Here is a 16,128-nt window from a genome sequence, read left to right as displayed (position 1 = left end):
TGCCAGCACCAAGGTGGGGGCTGGCACGTCCCCACTCGTGTCCCCCATCCCCGGGCTGTGGCTGTGGTGAGGCTGGGCTGGGCTCCAGCCCCACTCAGGCTTTGCCACGTCTCTGGTGTCTGAAGCCTGGGACGCTGTGGGGGGGTCTCTGTCCCCGGGGTCTGCGGGAATGTTACTGAAAAGCTGCGGGGGGGTGAGGGCAGGTCGGGGGCACCTCCCTCCGCACCCCACCCGGCTCCAACTTTCCTGCCTCTCCCTGCAGAGCTTTCCTCTCTCTCTGCTTCCCCGTGGGACAGTAATTACAGCAGCAATTAGGCAGACAATTATTCCTGCTGAATGGGAAGAGCTTAATCTGTTTCTCTCTCACTTTGCTGGTTTCACCCCACGCCCGCCCACGTGCGCCGGGTGCTGGGGGCCCGCCTGCCCCGCGCCCCACGAGCCCGGTGCCCTGGGCAGCGGCCACCCCGCTGCCAGCACCGCACCCGGCTGCGGGGCCAAGGGAGAAGGAGAAGACCCGAGGCCTGGAGGGGCCTGTCCCCGGCTGACGGCTGTGCCAGGGCCGCGAGGGGCTGCGGGCGGGCACCGCGTGTCCCCAGCCTGGCCCTGGCGCCCCGGGGCCGGGTGCCCCGCGGGCTGCAGCAGAGCAGCCTTCCCGTCCTACCGGTCCCCCCGGCTCCAGGGCTGCGGCCGGGATGCTGCTGGGGAGGCCGGGCCCTGCCTGGGTGCGGCTCGTTACCCACGGCAGGAATTAGCAGGGCTCGGGCGCCTGCCCTGCTCCCTCCACCCTGCCGGCACGCCTTAAATCCCAGCCTGACGCACCCGGGGCCCAGAGCCGGCCACGCAGGGCACCATGGCGCTGCGAGCCTGCCTCCTCCTCCTCCTCCTCGCGGCCCTCATCCCCCTGATTGCACGGTCCGGCCCGACCCCGCGTGTGCCTGGAAGATCGGAGCCGGCGATGGGGATGGGTGAGTGCTGGGGCACGTCCCGGGGGCAGGGATGCCTGGGGTGCTGCTGCTCCCCGCTGCCCAGGTCGACCACGGGGCTGGGGCCATTGGGGTCCTGCTGGGGTCCCGGGGGGCTGCTCGGCCCCTGCTCCCTGCCCCTCCCCAGCATCCCGGCCGCTGTGTCCCGCAGAAAAGCCTGGGTACTGCTACCACATCCCCGAGGTGGAGAACCTTCTGGACAAGGACTGCAGCTCCTGCCGCCAGGACACCTCGTGCTCCCACTGTGCTGGTGATGCCGACTGCCCCGGTGCCACCAAGTGCTGCCCCAGCAAGTGCGGCTACACGTGCCAGGAGCCGGTGCTCGGTGAGGGCTCAGCGGCGCGGGGCGGGCGGGGGGCTGGTGCTGAGCCCAGCAGGGTGGGAAGGGCTCCCCGGTGAGCGGGGCTCACACGGCCCTCCCCGAGGGCTGCCCCTGAGTGGGTTGGGGGATGCGGATCCCTGGGGAGGGTGGGCGCAGACCTGGCTCTGGGAGGGGATCGGTGCCGGGTGGGGTGGGACCCCCGCACAGATCGCTGTGCCGGGCTCCTGGGGGCTCAGAGCAGACCCTGCCCCGCTGGGCAGCGCTGAGCCTGGCGGGGTCCCCGTCCCCGGCTCACCTCGGCCCCTGCGACCGCGCAGACTTCTGCTACCTGCCCTCCGTCTGCGGGAACTGCAAGGCGCTCTTCATCCGCTTCTTCTACAACGCCTCCAGCCAGCGCTGCGAGGAGTTCATCTACGGCGGCTGCGGCGGCAACAGGAACAACTTCGAGACCAAGCGGGAGTGCTTCCAGGCCTGCTCCCACGCCGGGAACCGGCCGCACCGGCAGAGCCCCCCCCGGGCTGCGGGGCCGCTGCTGCCCCCCGGGGCGATGCTGGGCCCGGCCCCGCTGCTGACCCCGCGCCTTTCAGCCCCCGGTGCCCGGTAGCACCTCCTCGCCCGCGCCCGGCCCCTGCCAGGCAGATGCTGCTGCCTGCGGGCACGGCCCCGTCCCCATCCCCGTCCCCATCCCCGCAGGGAGCTGTTCCCCGCGGGGCTGGTGGCAGCGGGTGCTGCTGCCCGCGGTGGCCGTGCTGGGGACCGTGTCCTGCCCGGGGACAGCTGCCTGCCCGAGGGCAGGGCCGTGGTGCGTGCAGCAGCCTGGCTGTCCCCTCCTGTGCCACCGTCATCGTCGTCGTCATCGTGTCCTGCCTGGAGGAGCCCAGCCCGTCGCCCGGGGCTGTGAAGCTGTCAATACAAGGACAGGTCCTTTGATGAGCAGGTCTGGGTCTTGTCCTTCCTGCCGCAGGTCTCGGACCCAGCTACCCCGGCACAGCTCCTGCTTGCATCTAAATTGGTTTCCGCTCCCAGTCCTGCCCTCAAGCTGCAGATGTGACCCGGCTGGGCCCTACAGCAAGCTAATGGTGGAGAAACTTCCCCACCTCGCTGCGGGGTGGTCCCCGTGCTGCCCCCAGCTCCGGGGCCGGCCGGGCAGGGCTGTGCCCACGGTGCATCGCCGAGCTCCTGCGGCCCCAGGGGGTTGTGCAGTGTCCCCTGCCCCGGGTGCACCCCAGCACCAGGGGGGAGAGCCCCAGCCCGTGCCCCTCTGTGGCAATGCAGGGGCTGTGCTGGGGGCTGCCCTGGGCCAGGCCTGCAACGCGGAGACGTGGAAGCAGCCGGAGATGGTGAGCACGTGCTTTATTGCTGGCAGCAGCAAGAAGGGGACAGGCCAGTTTGGGGCTGTGGCCGCCCAGTGTCCCGGAACAACGGCACCTTCCTGCCACGGAGCTGCTGCTCTCCTGTCACGCAGCATCTGGAGGGGAGGATGTGTTTTAGGGAGCCCTGAGGCTGCAGGGGTGAGAATCAGCAGCCAGGGTCATAGCCCCATGGGGTCTGGGCATGGCCAAGACAGCTCCCTCCTGCTCCACATCCCTTTGGGTCCCCAGGCCCCAAAGGAGTGCTCCAGCCCGGAGCTGGCTCTTGCTGCCCCCACGGTGACACTGAGCTGGGCCCCCCAGGGCTGTGGCCCTTTCTGCCTCCCCCCGGGGGCCGATGGCCCGCTGTGCCTCCTGGTGACGGCACCTGCACCGCAGCCTCCTCACTGTCAGCAACCCGCGTGCAGATGTGGCCGCAGCCCTTGCTGCAGCACCTGTGGCCCCAGGGACACTCCTCGGCAAAGCTGCACAGGTCCAAGCACGTCCCACCTCCCCTGGGGATGGGGCACGCTCCCACCCTCCCTGCAGGGCAGAGCGCCTTGGGCTCTGTGGGGCACGGCACTGCGGCCCCCAGGGGTGCCAGCTAGCACCCACCTCCAGGGACGTCCCTGCAGACACGGCCGCAGCCGGTGCTGGTGCACCTCTGCCCCTGGGGGCACTGCAGGTGGGTGTCACACTCCTGCACGCACTGCCCGGGGGCTCCATCCTGGCTCTCTGCGGGCACAGCCGCCTGCGGTCACCCCCAGCTGGCTGCAGGGCCGGTGTCTCGCTGCCCGGCACCAGAATGCTCCCCGCTACCTGCGGGCACGGCCACGGCCACGCACGCCCAGGCGCAGCCAGTGCTGCAGCACTTCTCGTCCCGCCGGCAGGCGCTGTCGTCCAGGCACTGGCTCCCGGGCCTGCGCCGAGGGTCCCAGCACGGCTCAGCCCGGGGGCACTCCCCGGGGTGCTCTGCGGGAGGGGGCAGGGTGAGGGCAGCCCCCCCGGCTCCAGCGTTGCTCACGCTGCTGCCCCGTGCCCTGTGCCCTGTGCCCGGTGCGGAGCCGGGTCCTGGCTGCTCGTGGTTACCCCTGGCAGGGCGCGTGCATTGCATGGCGCAGCCGTCAAAGCAGCACTTCTCCTGCCGGGGACAGTCCCTGTCGTGGCCACAGGCGTCCTCCTCCGTGCACGGCTCCGGTGCTTGCCGTGGCCTCACCTTTGGGCACTGGCCAGGTTTGTCTGAAAGAGAGGTGGGAAGGGGGGCAGCGGAGCCACAGGAAGCTCTCCCATGGGGAGCGGGCTGCGGACGTCGCTGTCCCGGCCCCGTGGGGCCCCTCCGATGGCCGCAGCCCCGCGCACCGTGCCCTGAAGAGGTCTGAGCTGGGCCCAGGCTCCCCGCATGCTGCAGGAGGCTGGGCAGGGGCTGGGCCCCGCACCCGGCCCCATGGCCATCCCCTCACCTCGTTCAGGAGCCAGGCAGACCCGGCCACATCGGCGGCTGCTGCAGCACTTCTCGTCCCCCGGGCACTGCCCGTCCTCTGCACAGGAGGCCTGGCACGGGGTCCCGGTCCGCGGTGCCGCCTCGGTCAGGGGGCAGATCCCCGGCTTCTCTGGAAGGCAGAGGGCAGTGCGGCTGGGGGGGGGCCTGGGGGCCGTGATGGGGGCCCAGCAGGGTGCCTGGCGGCTCCAACCTCGGGCCGGGCGCAGGCACACGGAGTCACAGCCGCGCAGGCAGCACTTCTCCTTGCCGGGGCAGTCGGCGTCTCGCTGGCACCATTCCCTGCAGTCGTAGCTGGGGAACAGCCCCGCGCTGGCCGGGCAGAAGCCGGCCTTCCCTGCGGGGTGAGGAACGGGCTGGCAGTGGCATGGGGTCCCGTCCTGTCCCATCCCATCCCATCCCATCCCATCCCATCCCATCCCATCCCATCCCATCCCATCCCATCCCATCCCATCCCATCCCATCCCATCCCATCCCATTCCGTCTCACTGGCCGGGGCTGGGGGCAGGCACTGGTGCCCGCAGCTGCTGTTGCAACACTTCTGTGAGCCGGGGCAGTCGCTGTCACCTCCGCATTCCTCCCGGCATGGCCCCGGCAGCACCGGCAGCCCCGCCGGGCACTCCCCGGGTTTGGGTTTCTCTGGTGGAGCAGAGTGGGTGTGAGGCTTCGGCACCCCTGGGCGCTGGCAGGACACAACCCACTGCCCTGCTGTGCCCCGGGGTTCTCCGGCCACACACTGCCGTCCCCCCCCATCCCGTCCTGCAGCCCCCAGCCCCACCATGCCCCATGCAGCCTGGGGCTCCCCAGCCCCTCACCGTGTCCCAGGCACGCCCGGTGGCACGCTGCCTGCGTCCTGAAGTTGTTGGGGTTGCCCCCGCAGCCGCCGTAGGGGAACGTCCCGCAGCGCCCGGAGGTGACGTTGTAGAAGAAGCGCAGCTCGCGGCCACCGCAGGGTCCCGGTGTGGCAGGGAGGTGGCACGTGTCTGCGGCACCGCGCCCTGAGCCCTGCCCGGGACCCCCGGGGCAGTGCTGGGAAACCTGCCTGTGCCAGACCCTCCCCGGGCCGTGCCCTGGACCCCTCCTCGTGCCTCATCCCAGCCCCCCCCAGCTGCTCCCTCCTGGTGCTGGGGGCCATGGGCAGGGGGCTGCCAGCGGGGTGCGGGGAGCTGCGGGGACGGGGCAGGGACAGGGATGGGGCTGGGGGCCAAAAGGGGCCAAAACTTCTGCAGCAGGATGCTGAGGGCTGTGCCGGCGATGTACCTTCTGCAGGAGGGGTGCAGCGCAGCCGGCACCCATGGGGGCAGCACTTGTGCCAGCCGGGGCACAGCGAGTCGTTGGTGCACAGGGGGGGCTCCAGGCGGAGGCAGTGTGTGAAGTCCTGGGGGCACGTCCCCGGCTTCTGTGGCTCCCCTGCGGCAGCACAGGGGGTGTCGGGGCAGCACCAGCTGGCTGCAGCCCCCTCAACCCCGCTCTGCTGCGGGGCGGGCGCTGGGTCCCCTCCATGGGGGACTGGGGAGGGGAGCGCAGCCCGGGGGGGGGCTGCAAGGGCTCTGCTGCAGCTCAGCCTCTGGGGGGTGGCAGCTGAGCTCAGGGGAGGCTCTGCATGGGCTCCATGTAGTGGGGCCCCCCAGGTGATGGTGAGGGACATCCCTGAGCACCCCAACCACCACGTACCCCCCCTCTCTGCTGCCTCTCCTTCCCACGGGACAGCCCCCATCAGCAGGGGCTCTGAGCCGCCCATGCTGCACGAGGGGGCCGGGGACCCCCAGCACTCCCCCCTTGTCACCTCGGTGCGTCTCCTCCGCCTGGCTGAGGCTCCAGTCCACCTCCCCGGGGGGGGGGAAGTCGCTGCTGCCGCTCCCCAGCGGCGTCACGCAGCCGAGGCCGCAGCCGGTGAAGCAGCATTTCTGCTCCGGGGGGCACCCTCTGTCATCGCTGCAGGCGTTGGGGCACCGCACGCGGCGGGGCCCGGCCGGGAACCGGGGACAGGCACCGGGGTGGGCTGGGGAGCGGGGCAGCCTCAGCAGGGGGGGGGACCGGGTGACACCGACCCCCCCGGCTGGCTGCGGAGCCGGGCACCGTGCCGGCCCTGCCTGTACCTGGCAGCGCCGTGGCGCACCGCCGGTGGCAGCCCACGGTGCAGCACTTCTCATCGGCTCCGCACTCGCTGTCGTTGGCACAGCTCCGGTGGCACCGCGCCGCCCCCGCCGCCCCCGCTGCCCCTCGCCCCGGGCAGTACCCGGGGTGCACTGCTGGGGAGCGGGGGCGTCAGCTTGGGGCCATGTGCGGCCACCCCGCGCCATCCCGTGCCCACCCACCGAGGTGCTGCTGGCCGTGGGGCAGGGCAGGGATGGGGAGGGGGCGGCAGCCTGGTTTCCCCCACAGCACCGGGGACTGGGAGAGCTGGGAAGGGTCCCCCAGGAGCCCCCCATGCTGCGGTGAAGCCTCCCCGCGATGTGGCCATGCCCCCGTGCCCCAGCCGTGGTCGGTGTGCGGGGGGTTGGCGGTACCTTTGCTGGGGGTGGTGCAGGCTCTCACAGCCCCATCGCGGCAGCACTTCTCGGCCCCGGGGCAGGACTCGTCCGCCAGGCAGAACACCCACAGGGCCTCCCCCGTGGCCCCCCCTGGGCACGCGCCTTCCTTGGCTGCAGCGGGGCAGGACAGAGCCCGGTTCACCCCTCAGAAAGGGAACCTGCCCCCCCCAGGCAGTGCCCCTGTCCCCCAGGCTGCCGGGTGCTGGGGCACGGCCACGGGCTCGGGGCACCCTGCGCTCCCCTTGGCTGTGCCGGGAAAGCCCCTGCCCTTGGCCGCGGCTGCCCACGCCTGTGCGGGGCTCCTGCCGCTGTGCCGGGGGCTGCCTCGGGAGCAGCAGTTTTTGCAAACATCCCTCGCCCGCTCCTGGCAGCGCTGCGCTGTTTGGGTTGCAAACAGAGACGCTGCTGGGAGGGTTTCACTGCAAACAGCAGCTGCTCGGCCCAAACAAAGGAAACCTCCCATTGTCCTGAGGCGTCAGGAGAGCGCTGCAGCTGGGCTGCTCTGCCCTGGCTTCATCCCACGCAGGGCAGGACGGGGGCACCCGGGGGGGCTGCGTCCACTGCGTGCTCCCCGAGGCAGTGGGGCCATGGGGTGGGCTCTGCAGCCACCTGGGCACAGGGACCCCCTCCCCGTGCTGTCGGGATGAGGGCTCACGGCAGCACGAGGCAAGGAGGGACCCAGGGGGCAGGGGGCAAGGGGAGCTGGGGTGCGAGGAGCCAGCCCCGGGCTTCCCCTGCCCGGCCGCTGCTGGGTTTGCCCCTGGGTACTCACCTCCCTCCTGCCCTGCTGCGGCGCCTGGCTCTGCCCCGAGGATGAGGAGGCCCAGGAGGAGGCAGAGCCCCGGGCTCATGGTGCTGCTGGGGGCGTGCGAGTGTCGGGTGCTGGCTCAGGGCTGGGTTTAACGTCTGTGGCCGGGCTGCTGGGGTGCAGGGTGGCTGCCCCGGGGAGGAGGGAGGCTCCCAGAACCCGGGCGCCCCGCCAGCCGGGACGCTTATCTCCGGACACGCCACGCTTTGGGGTCGGGATGACCCCAGGGACAGGACGGGGACAGGACCCGGGTGCCTGAGGTCGTGAGGGTGCTGCCCCACGGCGCAGTGCCCTGTCCTGCCGCAGCCCTGCCTGGGGCTCTCGCAGCCCCCCTTGACCCTCACCCCCCTCGGCAGTGGGGGCAGCCGGGGGCTGTGCTGGCTCAGCCCCTGCAGTATTGCCCCACAGCCCGGCTCTGCCTCCCTGCACGGAGCTGCTCGGGGCCGGGGGAGCCCTGGGGAGCCCGGGGAGGTGTCAGGATGATGGGTTGGGCTGGGACAGGGGGGGAGCAGGGTCTGTGGGGCCCCGGCACGTGGGGGCTGCTCCCTGCCCTCTCTCCATGCTGGGCGCTTCGTCTGCCCTGCCTGCATTTCCAACCAGGCTTTCACACTCCGGGATGCAAATGAACCTCGGTGCAAGGAATCTGAGTCAACAGGTTTCGGGCACTCCTGTCCCTGACTGCCGGGACGGCTGCGATGTGTCCTGGGACCCGCCGGGATGGTCACAGCGTGGTGGGGGTGCCCGGGAGGCGCCCACATGGGAGCGGAGCCTCTCCCTGCCCTGCAGCTGCTGGAGCTGGGCACCCAGCACGGCACCTGCCTGCACCCCCTGCCTGCACCCCCTGCCTGCACCCCCCTGCCTGCACCGTGCCCCCCCAACAAACCACGGGGACTGCCAGCAGCCGGGCTGCCAGGAGCTGCTTTATTCGGTCTTGGTGCTTCCAAGCGGAGCGGGGGCACCTGCGCCCCACACGGGCTGGGCAGGCGCAGCAGGAGCAGGACGTGGGGCTTCACCTCACACCTCTGGCTCCTCACGAAGACGCGATGGCACGGGCTGGGAACGGCCCCAGAATGCCAGCTCCCGGTGCCGCCCTCCCCGGCCAGGGCTAGGCTGTGCCTGGAAGGGACGCACGCAGCGGTCAGTGCAGGATGAGCGCCCTTGTCCTCAGAGCAGGGGGAGCACGCTGCCTCCCCTCAGCCCCCCCAGGCTGGATCTCTGCAGCCCGGCCCCTGCATGGTGCCGGGCTGCTGGGGCCGCGCCGTGCCTGCGGGCAGGGTTTGGGGCTGGCCTTACCCTGCAGCGGGGGGACGCACGCCCGGCCGCAGTCCCGCAGGCAGCACTTGTGTTTGGGGGGGCAGTCCTCGTCCTGCAGGCACAGCGTGAGGCACTCGCCTGCTCCGTCACCGGCGGCTGCGGGGGGGCAGAGCCCCGGCCGGGCTGGGCGCACGCAGAGGGAGCGGGTGAGGGGGCTGCCCTGCACAACGGGGTGAGCCCCTCGCCCCCAGGAGGGGCAGGGTGAGGGGCAGGGTGGGGGGCAGCTCCCAGAGCGCCGGGAGGGCAAAAGGGGAGCAGGAAGGGGGTCAGCATGGTGGGGGACAGGATGGGGACGTGGTGGGGTCTTGCCACCCCGTGGCACTGGCGGCTTTACCCTCGGTGGGCGCTTTGCAGACGTGGCCACAGCCGGTGGAGCAGCACTTCCTCGCCCCCGGGCAGTCGCCGTCGGTGTCGCACAGCTCCTGGCAGGGCCCCAGGGAGCCCCGCAGCACCACGGGGCACGCACCGGGCTTTGCTGCAAGACAGCGGCCCCGAGCACCGTGGCCCAGCCGTGCCCATGATGGGGCCACGGCCTCGGGGTCCATCCAGCCCCCCCATCCTGCCCCCCATCCCGAGCCCGGTGCCAGCCCTGCCCTCTGCTGTCCCATGGGTCTGTTCCTGGGGGGCACGGAGGGTCGGGGCCATACCCGGGCAGGGGTACCGCCGGGGTACGCTGCGGTGCTGGGGAGGAGCCGCGCACCCCCTGCCTGCAACCGGGGGGCTGCAGGGCCTGTGGGGGGGTGCACAGGTGTGCACGGAGCGTTCACACTGAGCAGGGGGTCTGGGGGGGTACCTGTGTGCGGGGAGGTGCAGGCCAGGCCGCAGCCGGAGAAGCAGCACTTGTGGTCCCCGGGGCAGTCCCTGTCGTCAGCGCAGCGGCTGGGGCACGGTGCCACGCCGCGCCGCGCTCGCTTCCGAGGGCAGAGGCCGGGTTTGGCTGCAGGGGGGCAGAGGCTCAGGGAGCGGCTTGGAGCCCGCTGCCCCCCCAGCACCCCTGTGTCCCCGCACAGCGATGGGGGGCTGTGGACCCATGGGTTTGCCACAACATTTCCAGCCCAGCGCGGGGCAGCCCCCAAGCTCGGGCAGGGATGGCTCCAGTCGCCACCATCCATCCCCCTGCCCTGCAGGGTGCCCGAGGTGTCCCCGGGGGCCGAGGGGCCGGTGCCTCACCTGGCTGTGCGGGCAGGCAGCGGGCGCAGCAGCTGTGGGTGCAGCACTTCTCCGCAGGGCCGCAGGCGGTGTCGTTGCTGCAGCTCGCCCCGCAGCTCGCCCCGCTGGGGCCGGCACGGGGGCAGTAGCCTGGGCTCTCTGCGGGGGGAGATGCTCGGTGCACGGCGTGCCGGGGAGCGGGGCTCATCCTGGGCACCCCACCAGCTCCTGAAGCTGGCAGCCCCCCGCACCCCATCCCTCGTGTCTGGCCGTACCTGTGGCGGGGAGGAGGCAGGCGCGGACGTCCCCGCGGCGGCAGCACTTCTCGGCCCCGGGGCAGCTGTGGTCGGAGAGGCAGTACAGCCTGCTGGGGCGCGGGGGGCTGCTCCCCGCTGCCGGGCACTCGCCCGCTTTGCCCGGGACCGGCGGGGTGGCAGGCAGCCGGCGGCCCCGCGGGGCACGGTGCGGCACGGGGCCGGCAGTGGGGGCAGCGCCATGGTCCCCTGCTCGGGGCTGCTGGGCTGGGGAGGGGGGAAGCTGCACGCACAGGGCCAGGAGCACCAGCACCAGGGTGCCGGCGCCTGGCATCATGCTGCTGCAGGGAGCCGTGCCGCTGCGCCCCGCCGGCCGGGATTTAAACCCTGCTGGGTGGGGGCTGGCCGAGCTGCTCCGTCCCGTGGCGGTGCGGTGCTGGGACCGTGGGAGCGCCGGGTGGGAACAACCTGGCCTGGGGGAGATCCCAGGGCAGTGCCGGGCTCCTGGCCTGCAGCCGGCGCATCCTCCGTGCGCCCTTTCCAGGTCACTGGTGACCCGCGAGCAGCCGGGCTGGGGGGTGTGGGAGGTGCTCCCCAAACCCTGCTCCCTGCAGAGCCCCAGCGTGGGAACGGGACATGGGAGAGCTGGGGGAGGCTGTGCCTGCGGTCCCCGCCGTGCCCACCTGATCCTGGGGGGCCGTTTGGGCTGGTCTGGGGGCTCCTCAGCTCCTGCTGGCTCAGGGAGCTGGAGCAGGGTGGCCGTGAGAGGGGCAGGGAGCCAGGGCTCCTGCGGGGAGCTGTGAGGTGCATGGGAGAGCAGGGCAGGAGCAGAAGAGACCTGGTCTGAGCAGGCTGGGGACGGATGGGGCAGGGGTAGGGGCAGCACAAGGGCAGGTTTGGGCAGGGATGGGGCAGGGAAGTGTGGGGTTCCCTGCCCGTGGCTCCTTTGGGCTCCTGCAGAGTCCTGCTGCAGGGCTGGGAGCGCGTGGAGCAGGCCTGGGGGATGCTCGTGCCATTGTGAGCACCAGCAGCACCCGGGTCCCCCTGCCACACATTCCCACCTCCCCGAGCCACCGCAGAGCAGAGATTAGCTCTGCCTCACTGCACCTCATGGCCCTGTCTGAGCACGTCTGCAAACAGCCGGGGGGGGTGTCAGAGGGGCTGGGGCTGGGGGCAGCCCTGGGCAGGGGCACAGGATGGGGACCCTTGGAGAAATGGGGCCTGGGTTGGCCCAGAGCCCTGGGCTGCCGGAACAGTGCTGGCTTGGGGTGGGCGACTGGCTGCTGAGACCCCTCCAGAGGCCACCTCTGCCAGGAGCCAGCAGCAGCTGTGCCGATTCGGGCACATTCGGGCAGGATGAGGCCAGGAGCAGTGGAGCTGCTGCCTGGCCAGGAGCGCAGCGGGATGGAGACGCGGCCACGAGTGCAGCAGGGAGAGGCTGCTTTATTGGTCAGGGCACGGGGGGCTGCGGCGCGCCCCCAGCCGGGCCCCAGGGAGGAAGCTGAGGCTGAAGGCTCTGAGCTGGGAGCCCAGCCAGGGGGCAGGAGGGCGCGGGGGGCCTGGACGTGCGGGCATCGCGTCGGGCAGCAGCTTCCCTGTGGCTGGGCTGGCAGCAGGAGGCTGTGCCTGCAAAGGGAGCAGAGGGCTGTCAGGGGGACGGGGGAGCGGGTCCCGTGCCACAGGAGCCCCGGGGCCGGGCGGGTGCCCGACTGACCTCAGTAGTGGGGAGTCACGCAGGAGACCTTGCCGCAGCCGTTCCTGCAGCACTTCAGGCTCCCGGGGCAGTTGGAGTCCGTCTTGCACTGGTTAGCGCAGAGCCCCAGCATGGGGATCCCTGGCTTCACGGGTGGGCAGGTGCCGGGCTTCTCTGCAACGGGAAGGGCGCAGCGTGAGACCCAGCGGCCGCGGCAGCAGGGGCAGGGCTGGGCGCTGCAGCTCCCGGAGCCACGGGCACGGCCCCGACCCTGCCCGCTGGCACCTGCAGCAGGGGGACCCCAGCACGGGCTGAGGGCTCTCCCCCAGCCCGCAGCTCTGCCCCTTGGTGCTGCTGCCAGCCTGGGACCCCTGGGGACGCACAGAGTCACCCCCTGGTGTGGCGGGCCCCACGCTCAGCCCCGTCCTCGGGGGTGCACGGCTGGCACAGAGCATGGAGCCACAGCACGGGGCCCCGGCAGTGCCTCAGCCCCACTCGCCCCTGCTTTTGCCACAGAGAGCCCCAGCCAGGCTCTTGTGGTTCATGACCTCAGCGGGGGCACGTGTCCCATGGGCAGCCTGCCCCGTGTGGGGCTCCTGCCGTGCCTCCCCCTGCCCGCTGCTGCCTGCTGCAGGCTCCCAGCTCCGCACGGCGCTGTCCTGTGCTGCGGCACGGCTCAGCCAGCTCTGTCCCTGCAGAAGGCGATGGAGGTGCCACAGCCCCTGGTTCATGTCCGAGCGCTCACATCACATCATCATCATCATCATCATCACATCACATCACATCACATCACACCCCAGCTCCTGTGTCCGTCTGCCCAGGCTGCTCTCGGGCACGGTGAGCGCACCCCAGCAGGTGGCTGCAGGGCTGTGCCTGGCGCAGGGCTGGGGATGGTGCCGCTGGGAGACGCTCCCCAGGCTCAGGGTCGGGCGGTGGAATAGTGCAACGTCCTGGGCTGACGTGGCTGAGCAGCCAGCGGTCCCCGAGGGGTGCGAGGGGGAGCGGGCACGGGCTCCCCTGCCCTCTGCACCAGCCCAGCACAGCCGGGGCAGGGGGTGCGCTGTGCCAGGCGGCCGCCCCACCAGAGCACACCCTGACCCCGCAGGGCCCTGCAGCCGTGCTGCAGCCAGACACAACGGGAGCCAAGGCCCCACGCTGCTGCCAAGCCCTGGGAGCCCCGGTGCTGTCAGCTGCCGGGAGCAGGGCTTGCAGCAGCCCCGGGGCCGGGGCGGGGGACCGTTACCGTCGGGCTCCAGGCAGGCCGTGCCACAGGCCGCCGGGCAGCACTTGAGGGTGCTCTCGCAGTCGCCATCGGACTGGCACCCCACTGTGCAGTTGGCTTCCTCTGTCGCTGGGTCCGGGCACACGCCGGCTTTCGCTGAAAGGCAAAGGCACACGGTGTGGGTGGGCACGGGGCTGCTGGCCCTGCAGCGGGGCAAGGGCTGCCGGCTGGAGGAGGGAGATGCTGCTTCCAGCCCCTGGGCTGGCGCCAGGGATGCTGCTGAGCACGGCCCTGCCGGGCGCTGGCTGGGGTCTCCGGCCCTGGCCCCCATCTCCAGCAGGCCCTGGGGCTGGGAGCGATGCCGGCTGCTCGCTCGGGGCCGGGCCGGGCGCTCATACTCACTCGTGACATTCTGGGCGGATGCTGGCGGCAGCTCTGCCCAGAGAACCAGGAGCCCTGCGAGGAGGAGCACGCTGCTGGCCTTGGGCATGGTGCAGGGGAGCCGGCTCTGCGCGTGCAGGGCCACCCCGCTGGGCTTTAAGCTCCTCTCCAGGTGGGGCCGGCCAGGCGGGAGGGGACTGCCTTCCGGGTGGCTCATAAGGAACTGGCCTGGCCAGGCTCCCCCTTCGAGCCGTTGCACAATCCCCAAGTATCAGGTATCTGCTCGCTCCTGGCTGCCGACCAGGAAGTGGAAGCCTCGAGCAGAGCAGGCGTCTGGCAGAAAACTTGCCCGGCAGGAACAGCCGCCAAGCGCCACCGCTGCATCGCCCGCTGCGGCACACGGGGAGCCCCCGGCCGCCCCCAGCCACAGTCCTGGGGGATGCTGAGCGGTGGTGACCCTGCTCTGAGGTGGTGCTGGTCCTGCAGCACGCAGCCGGGCTGTGCTGGTAGCAGCAGCAGGCATTGGGCACATGGTGCCCGCACTCCGACCCGTCCCATCAGCGCCCCAGCAGCAGCCGCACGCTCGGGTGCAGCCCCCGGCTGGGCTGCGGCTGCCCTGCGGCACGGAGGAGCTGGCAGCGTGCTCGGGGCTGCGGCTCTGCTGCCCCTGCAGCCCCCCCGGCTGCTGCTCCAGCCTCTTGTTTTTGCACAGCTTTTCGCTACTTGACTGAAGAGCCCTTCAGGCTGCCCTGCACCTCCTCGGGAAGGCGCCCGGCACGCGGGGCTCGCTCGTGCCCCTCCTGCAGCTCCCTCCCACCCCAGTGCAGTCCTGTCCTGCAGCTCCCCGCTGCGCCCATGGCCTCCTGCAGCCCCGGGGAGTCAGCCTGGCCTGGCGGCAGCACCACTGGGGGTGGCAGGGAGCGAGCCCCCCGTGTGCACGGTGCTGCAGGCACAGTGCTGCAGGGGCTGAGCAGCCCCAGGCCCCCTCTGCTGCACACCTCCTGCAGCCCACACACCGGCTGTCAGCTGGCAGTGCCGGGCAGCACCAAGCCAGGCTCTATTTGAGCAGTCCCAGTGAGCCAAGCCATTGCAATCACCCCGCGTGGCTGCCCGGCCCTCACCAGCGTTTGCTGCTCAGCCACTTCGTGGTCACCTCCGAGTGCTGCCGGCAGTGGGTTTAATTCCCTCGGGGTCTGGCACTGTGCTGGGGGCCCCAGGGACCCTCAGACCCTTTGCTCACAGCTTCCAGTTTGGGCTCAGAGCGTTTGGCTCAGTCACGGGTACGACGTGAGGGCCCCTGCACGGTGCCAGTGCTGCCTGGCTGCAGGGCTGGGGCTGTGCTGCTCTGCCGGGGGGGCACCCGGAGCCTCCCCGGCCCTGTCCTGGGTACAGCCCCAGGCTCGGCCTCTCCACAGGGTGGGGGGTGAGTGGGGTCCTCCTGCAGGGATGTGCCCTCAGCACCGCATCTGCACCACAGGTGGCTCAAGAGGCAACCCCAGCTCTGGGCTGGAGCATCCTGGAGCCCCGTGCAGGCGCAGGGCCATGAGGGCTCAGGTGGTCCCTGCTGCAAGGTCACGAGCTGTTTGTCTCGACCAGTGTCTGTTTCCAAGTAATTTAACCCCACAGTCAACAATGCGGCAAGGTGTGGAGCTACAGTAAATCAGTAACTGTTTGCGTTTGCCTGCGGTCCCCTCCCCAGCGTGGGTGTTTATGCAGTAACAGGAGCCGGTGCTGACACCGGTGCCACGCTGCCCGCGGGACGCTCGCTGCCTTGCAGCGGGGGCAGCCCTGGGGCACGGCAGGGACAGGGCCACAACCATCAGCCTGTGTCCATCAGCCTGCGCCCTCCAGGCTCTCACCGCACAGTGCCATGAGCTGGGGAGCGGGCAGGCTTTTGAGCAGGGCTCTGGCCACCGAAGGGGGGTTCGGTGCCGGGGTTTGGGCAGGGCGGGCGACTGCAGCCAGGCAGTGTGGCCGGAGGTGTTCCTGCAGCGCCTGCAGCCCGGCCCTGCTGGGGATGTGCTGCAGGGAACGGCTCTGAGCCGGTGCTCCCGGCCCTGGGCAGACTGCAGGGGGGAAACAAAGAGCTCCCCGGACAGAGGCGGCCTTGTTGCAGCCGCTGGCTCCTGCACCAGGGGCACGGCGCTCCGGAGGCTGGAGCAGGATAGGGAGGGAGTAGCTCAGGGATGTGAGCATTGCCCCCAACACCGAGCAGAGGGAGCAGCGTGTCCCTGCCCTGCGCTGCGCAGGGACAAAGCCCGGCAGACCCAAAGCTGGCCCTCCAGGGGCTGGGCACAGCGGGGCCGGGCAGGGGCAGGGCGCTGCTGCAGGTCCAGTGCTGCCCACCCAGCAGCTCCAGGGCCCCACCGCTATCCATGCTGCCGCACCTGTGCTGGAGCTGCCAGCAGCGCCTGCCTTTGAGGTTTATCACCCTGTTCAGTTGGCTGATCCTATAATTGCTCTTATCGTTCCCTTTGGCTCGTAAAGTCTGCGGTGCGCAGGATTTCCCGGGTACTGGTGGTGAGCGAGGTGGAGCTGGAGGGCTGCGAACGTGCAGATGCCAGCAGACAAGCTGCAGCACAGCAGCCACCTCCGTGGAGGACAGGAGCAGGCGGGAGCCC

General features: G+C 71.3%; 2 protein-coding genes across 2 annotated transcripts; both read right to left on the bottom strand.

The window, feature by feature from the left end:
- Window positions 1-8,508: 8,508 nt before the first annotated feature.
- Window positions 8,509-10,165, bottom strand: LOC116495860 (WAP four-disulfide core domain protein 3-like). The gene is made up of 5 exons (XM_032198580.1): window positions 9,979-10,165; window positions 9,602-9,745; window positions 9,143-9,283; window positions 8,783-8,931; window positions 8,509-8,610 (listed from the first exon to the last, which is right to left on the bottom strand). The coding sequence occupies exons 1-5, from the start codon at window positions 10,163-10,165 to the stop codon at window positions 8,509-8,511; spliced, it is 723 nt and encodes a 240-aa protein (XP_032054471.1).
- Window positions 10,166-11,668: 1,503 nt separating this feature from the next.
- Window positions 11,669-13,699, bottom strand: WFDC2 (WAP four-disulfide core domain 2). The gene is made up of 4 exons (XM_032198459.1): window positions 13,529-13,699; window positions 13,148-13,282; window positions 11,926-12,078; window positions 11,669-11,837 (listed from the first exon to the last, which is right to left on the bottom strand). Exons 1-3 carry the CDS (start codon window positions 13,614-13,616, stop codon window positions 11,927-11,929), a joined length of 375 nt encoding a protein of 124 aa, XP_032054350.1. The 5' UTR covers window positions 13,617-13,699; the 3' UTR covers window positions 11,669-11,837; window position 11,926.
- Window positions 13,700-16,128: the final 2,429 nt, after the last annotated feature.

The sequence above is a fragment of the Aythya fuligula genome, chromosome 16, assembly GCF_009819795.1.
Source record: "Aythya fuligula isolate bAytFul2 chromosome 16, bAytFul2.pri, whole genome shotgun sequence".
NCBI classification, from domain to species: domain Eukaryota; kingdom Metazoa; phylum Chordata; class Aves; order Anseriformes; family Anatidae; genus Aythya; species Aythya fuligula.
This window is presented reverse-complemented; position numbering and strand designations above follow the sequence as displayed.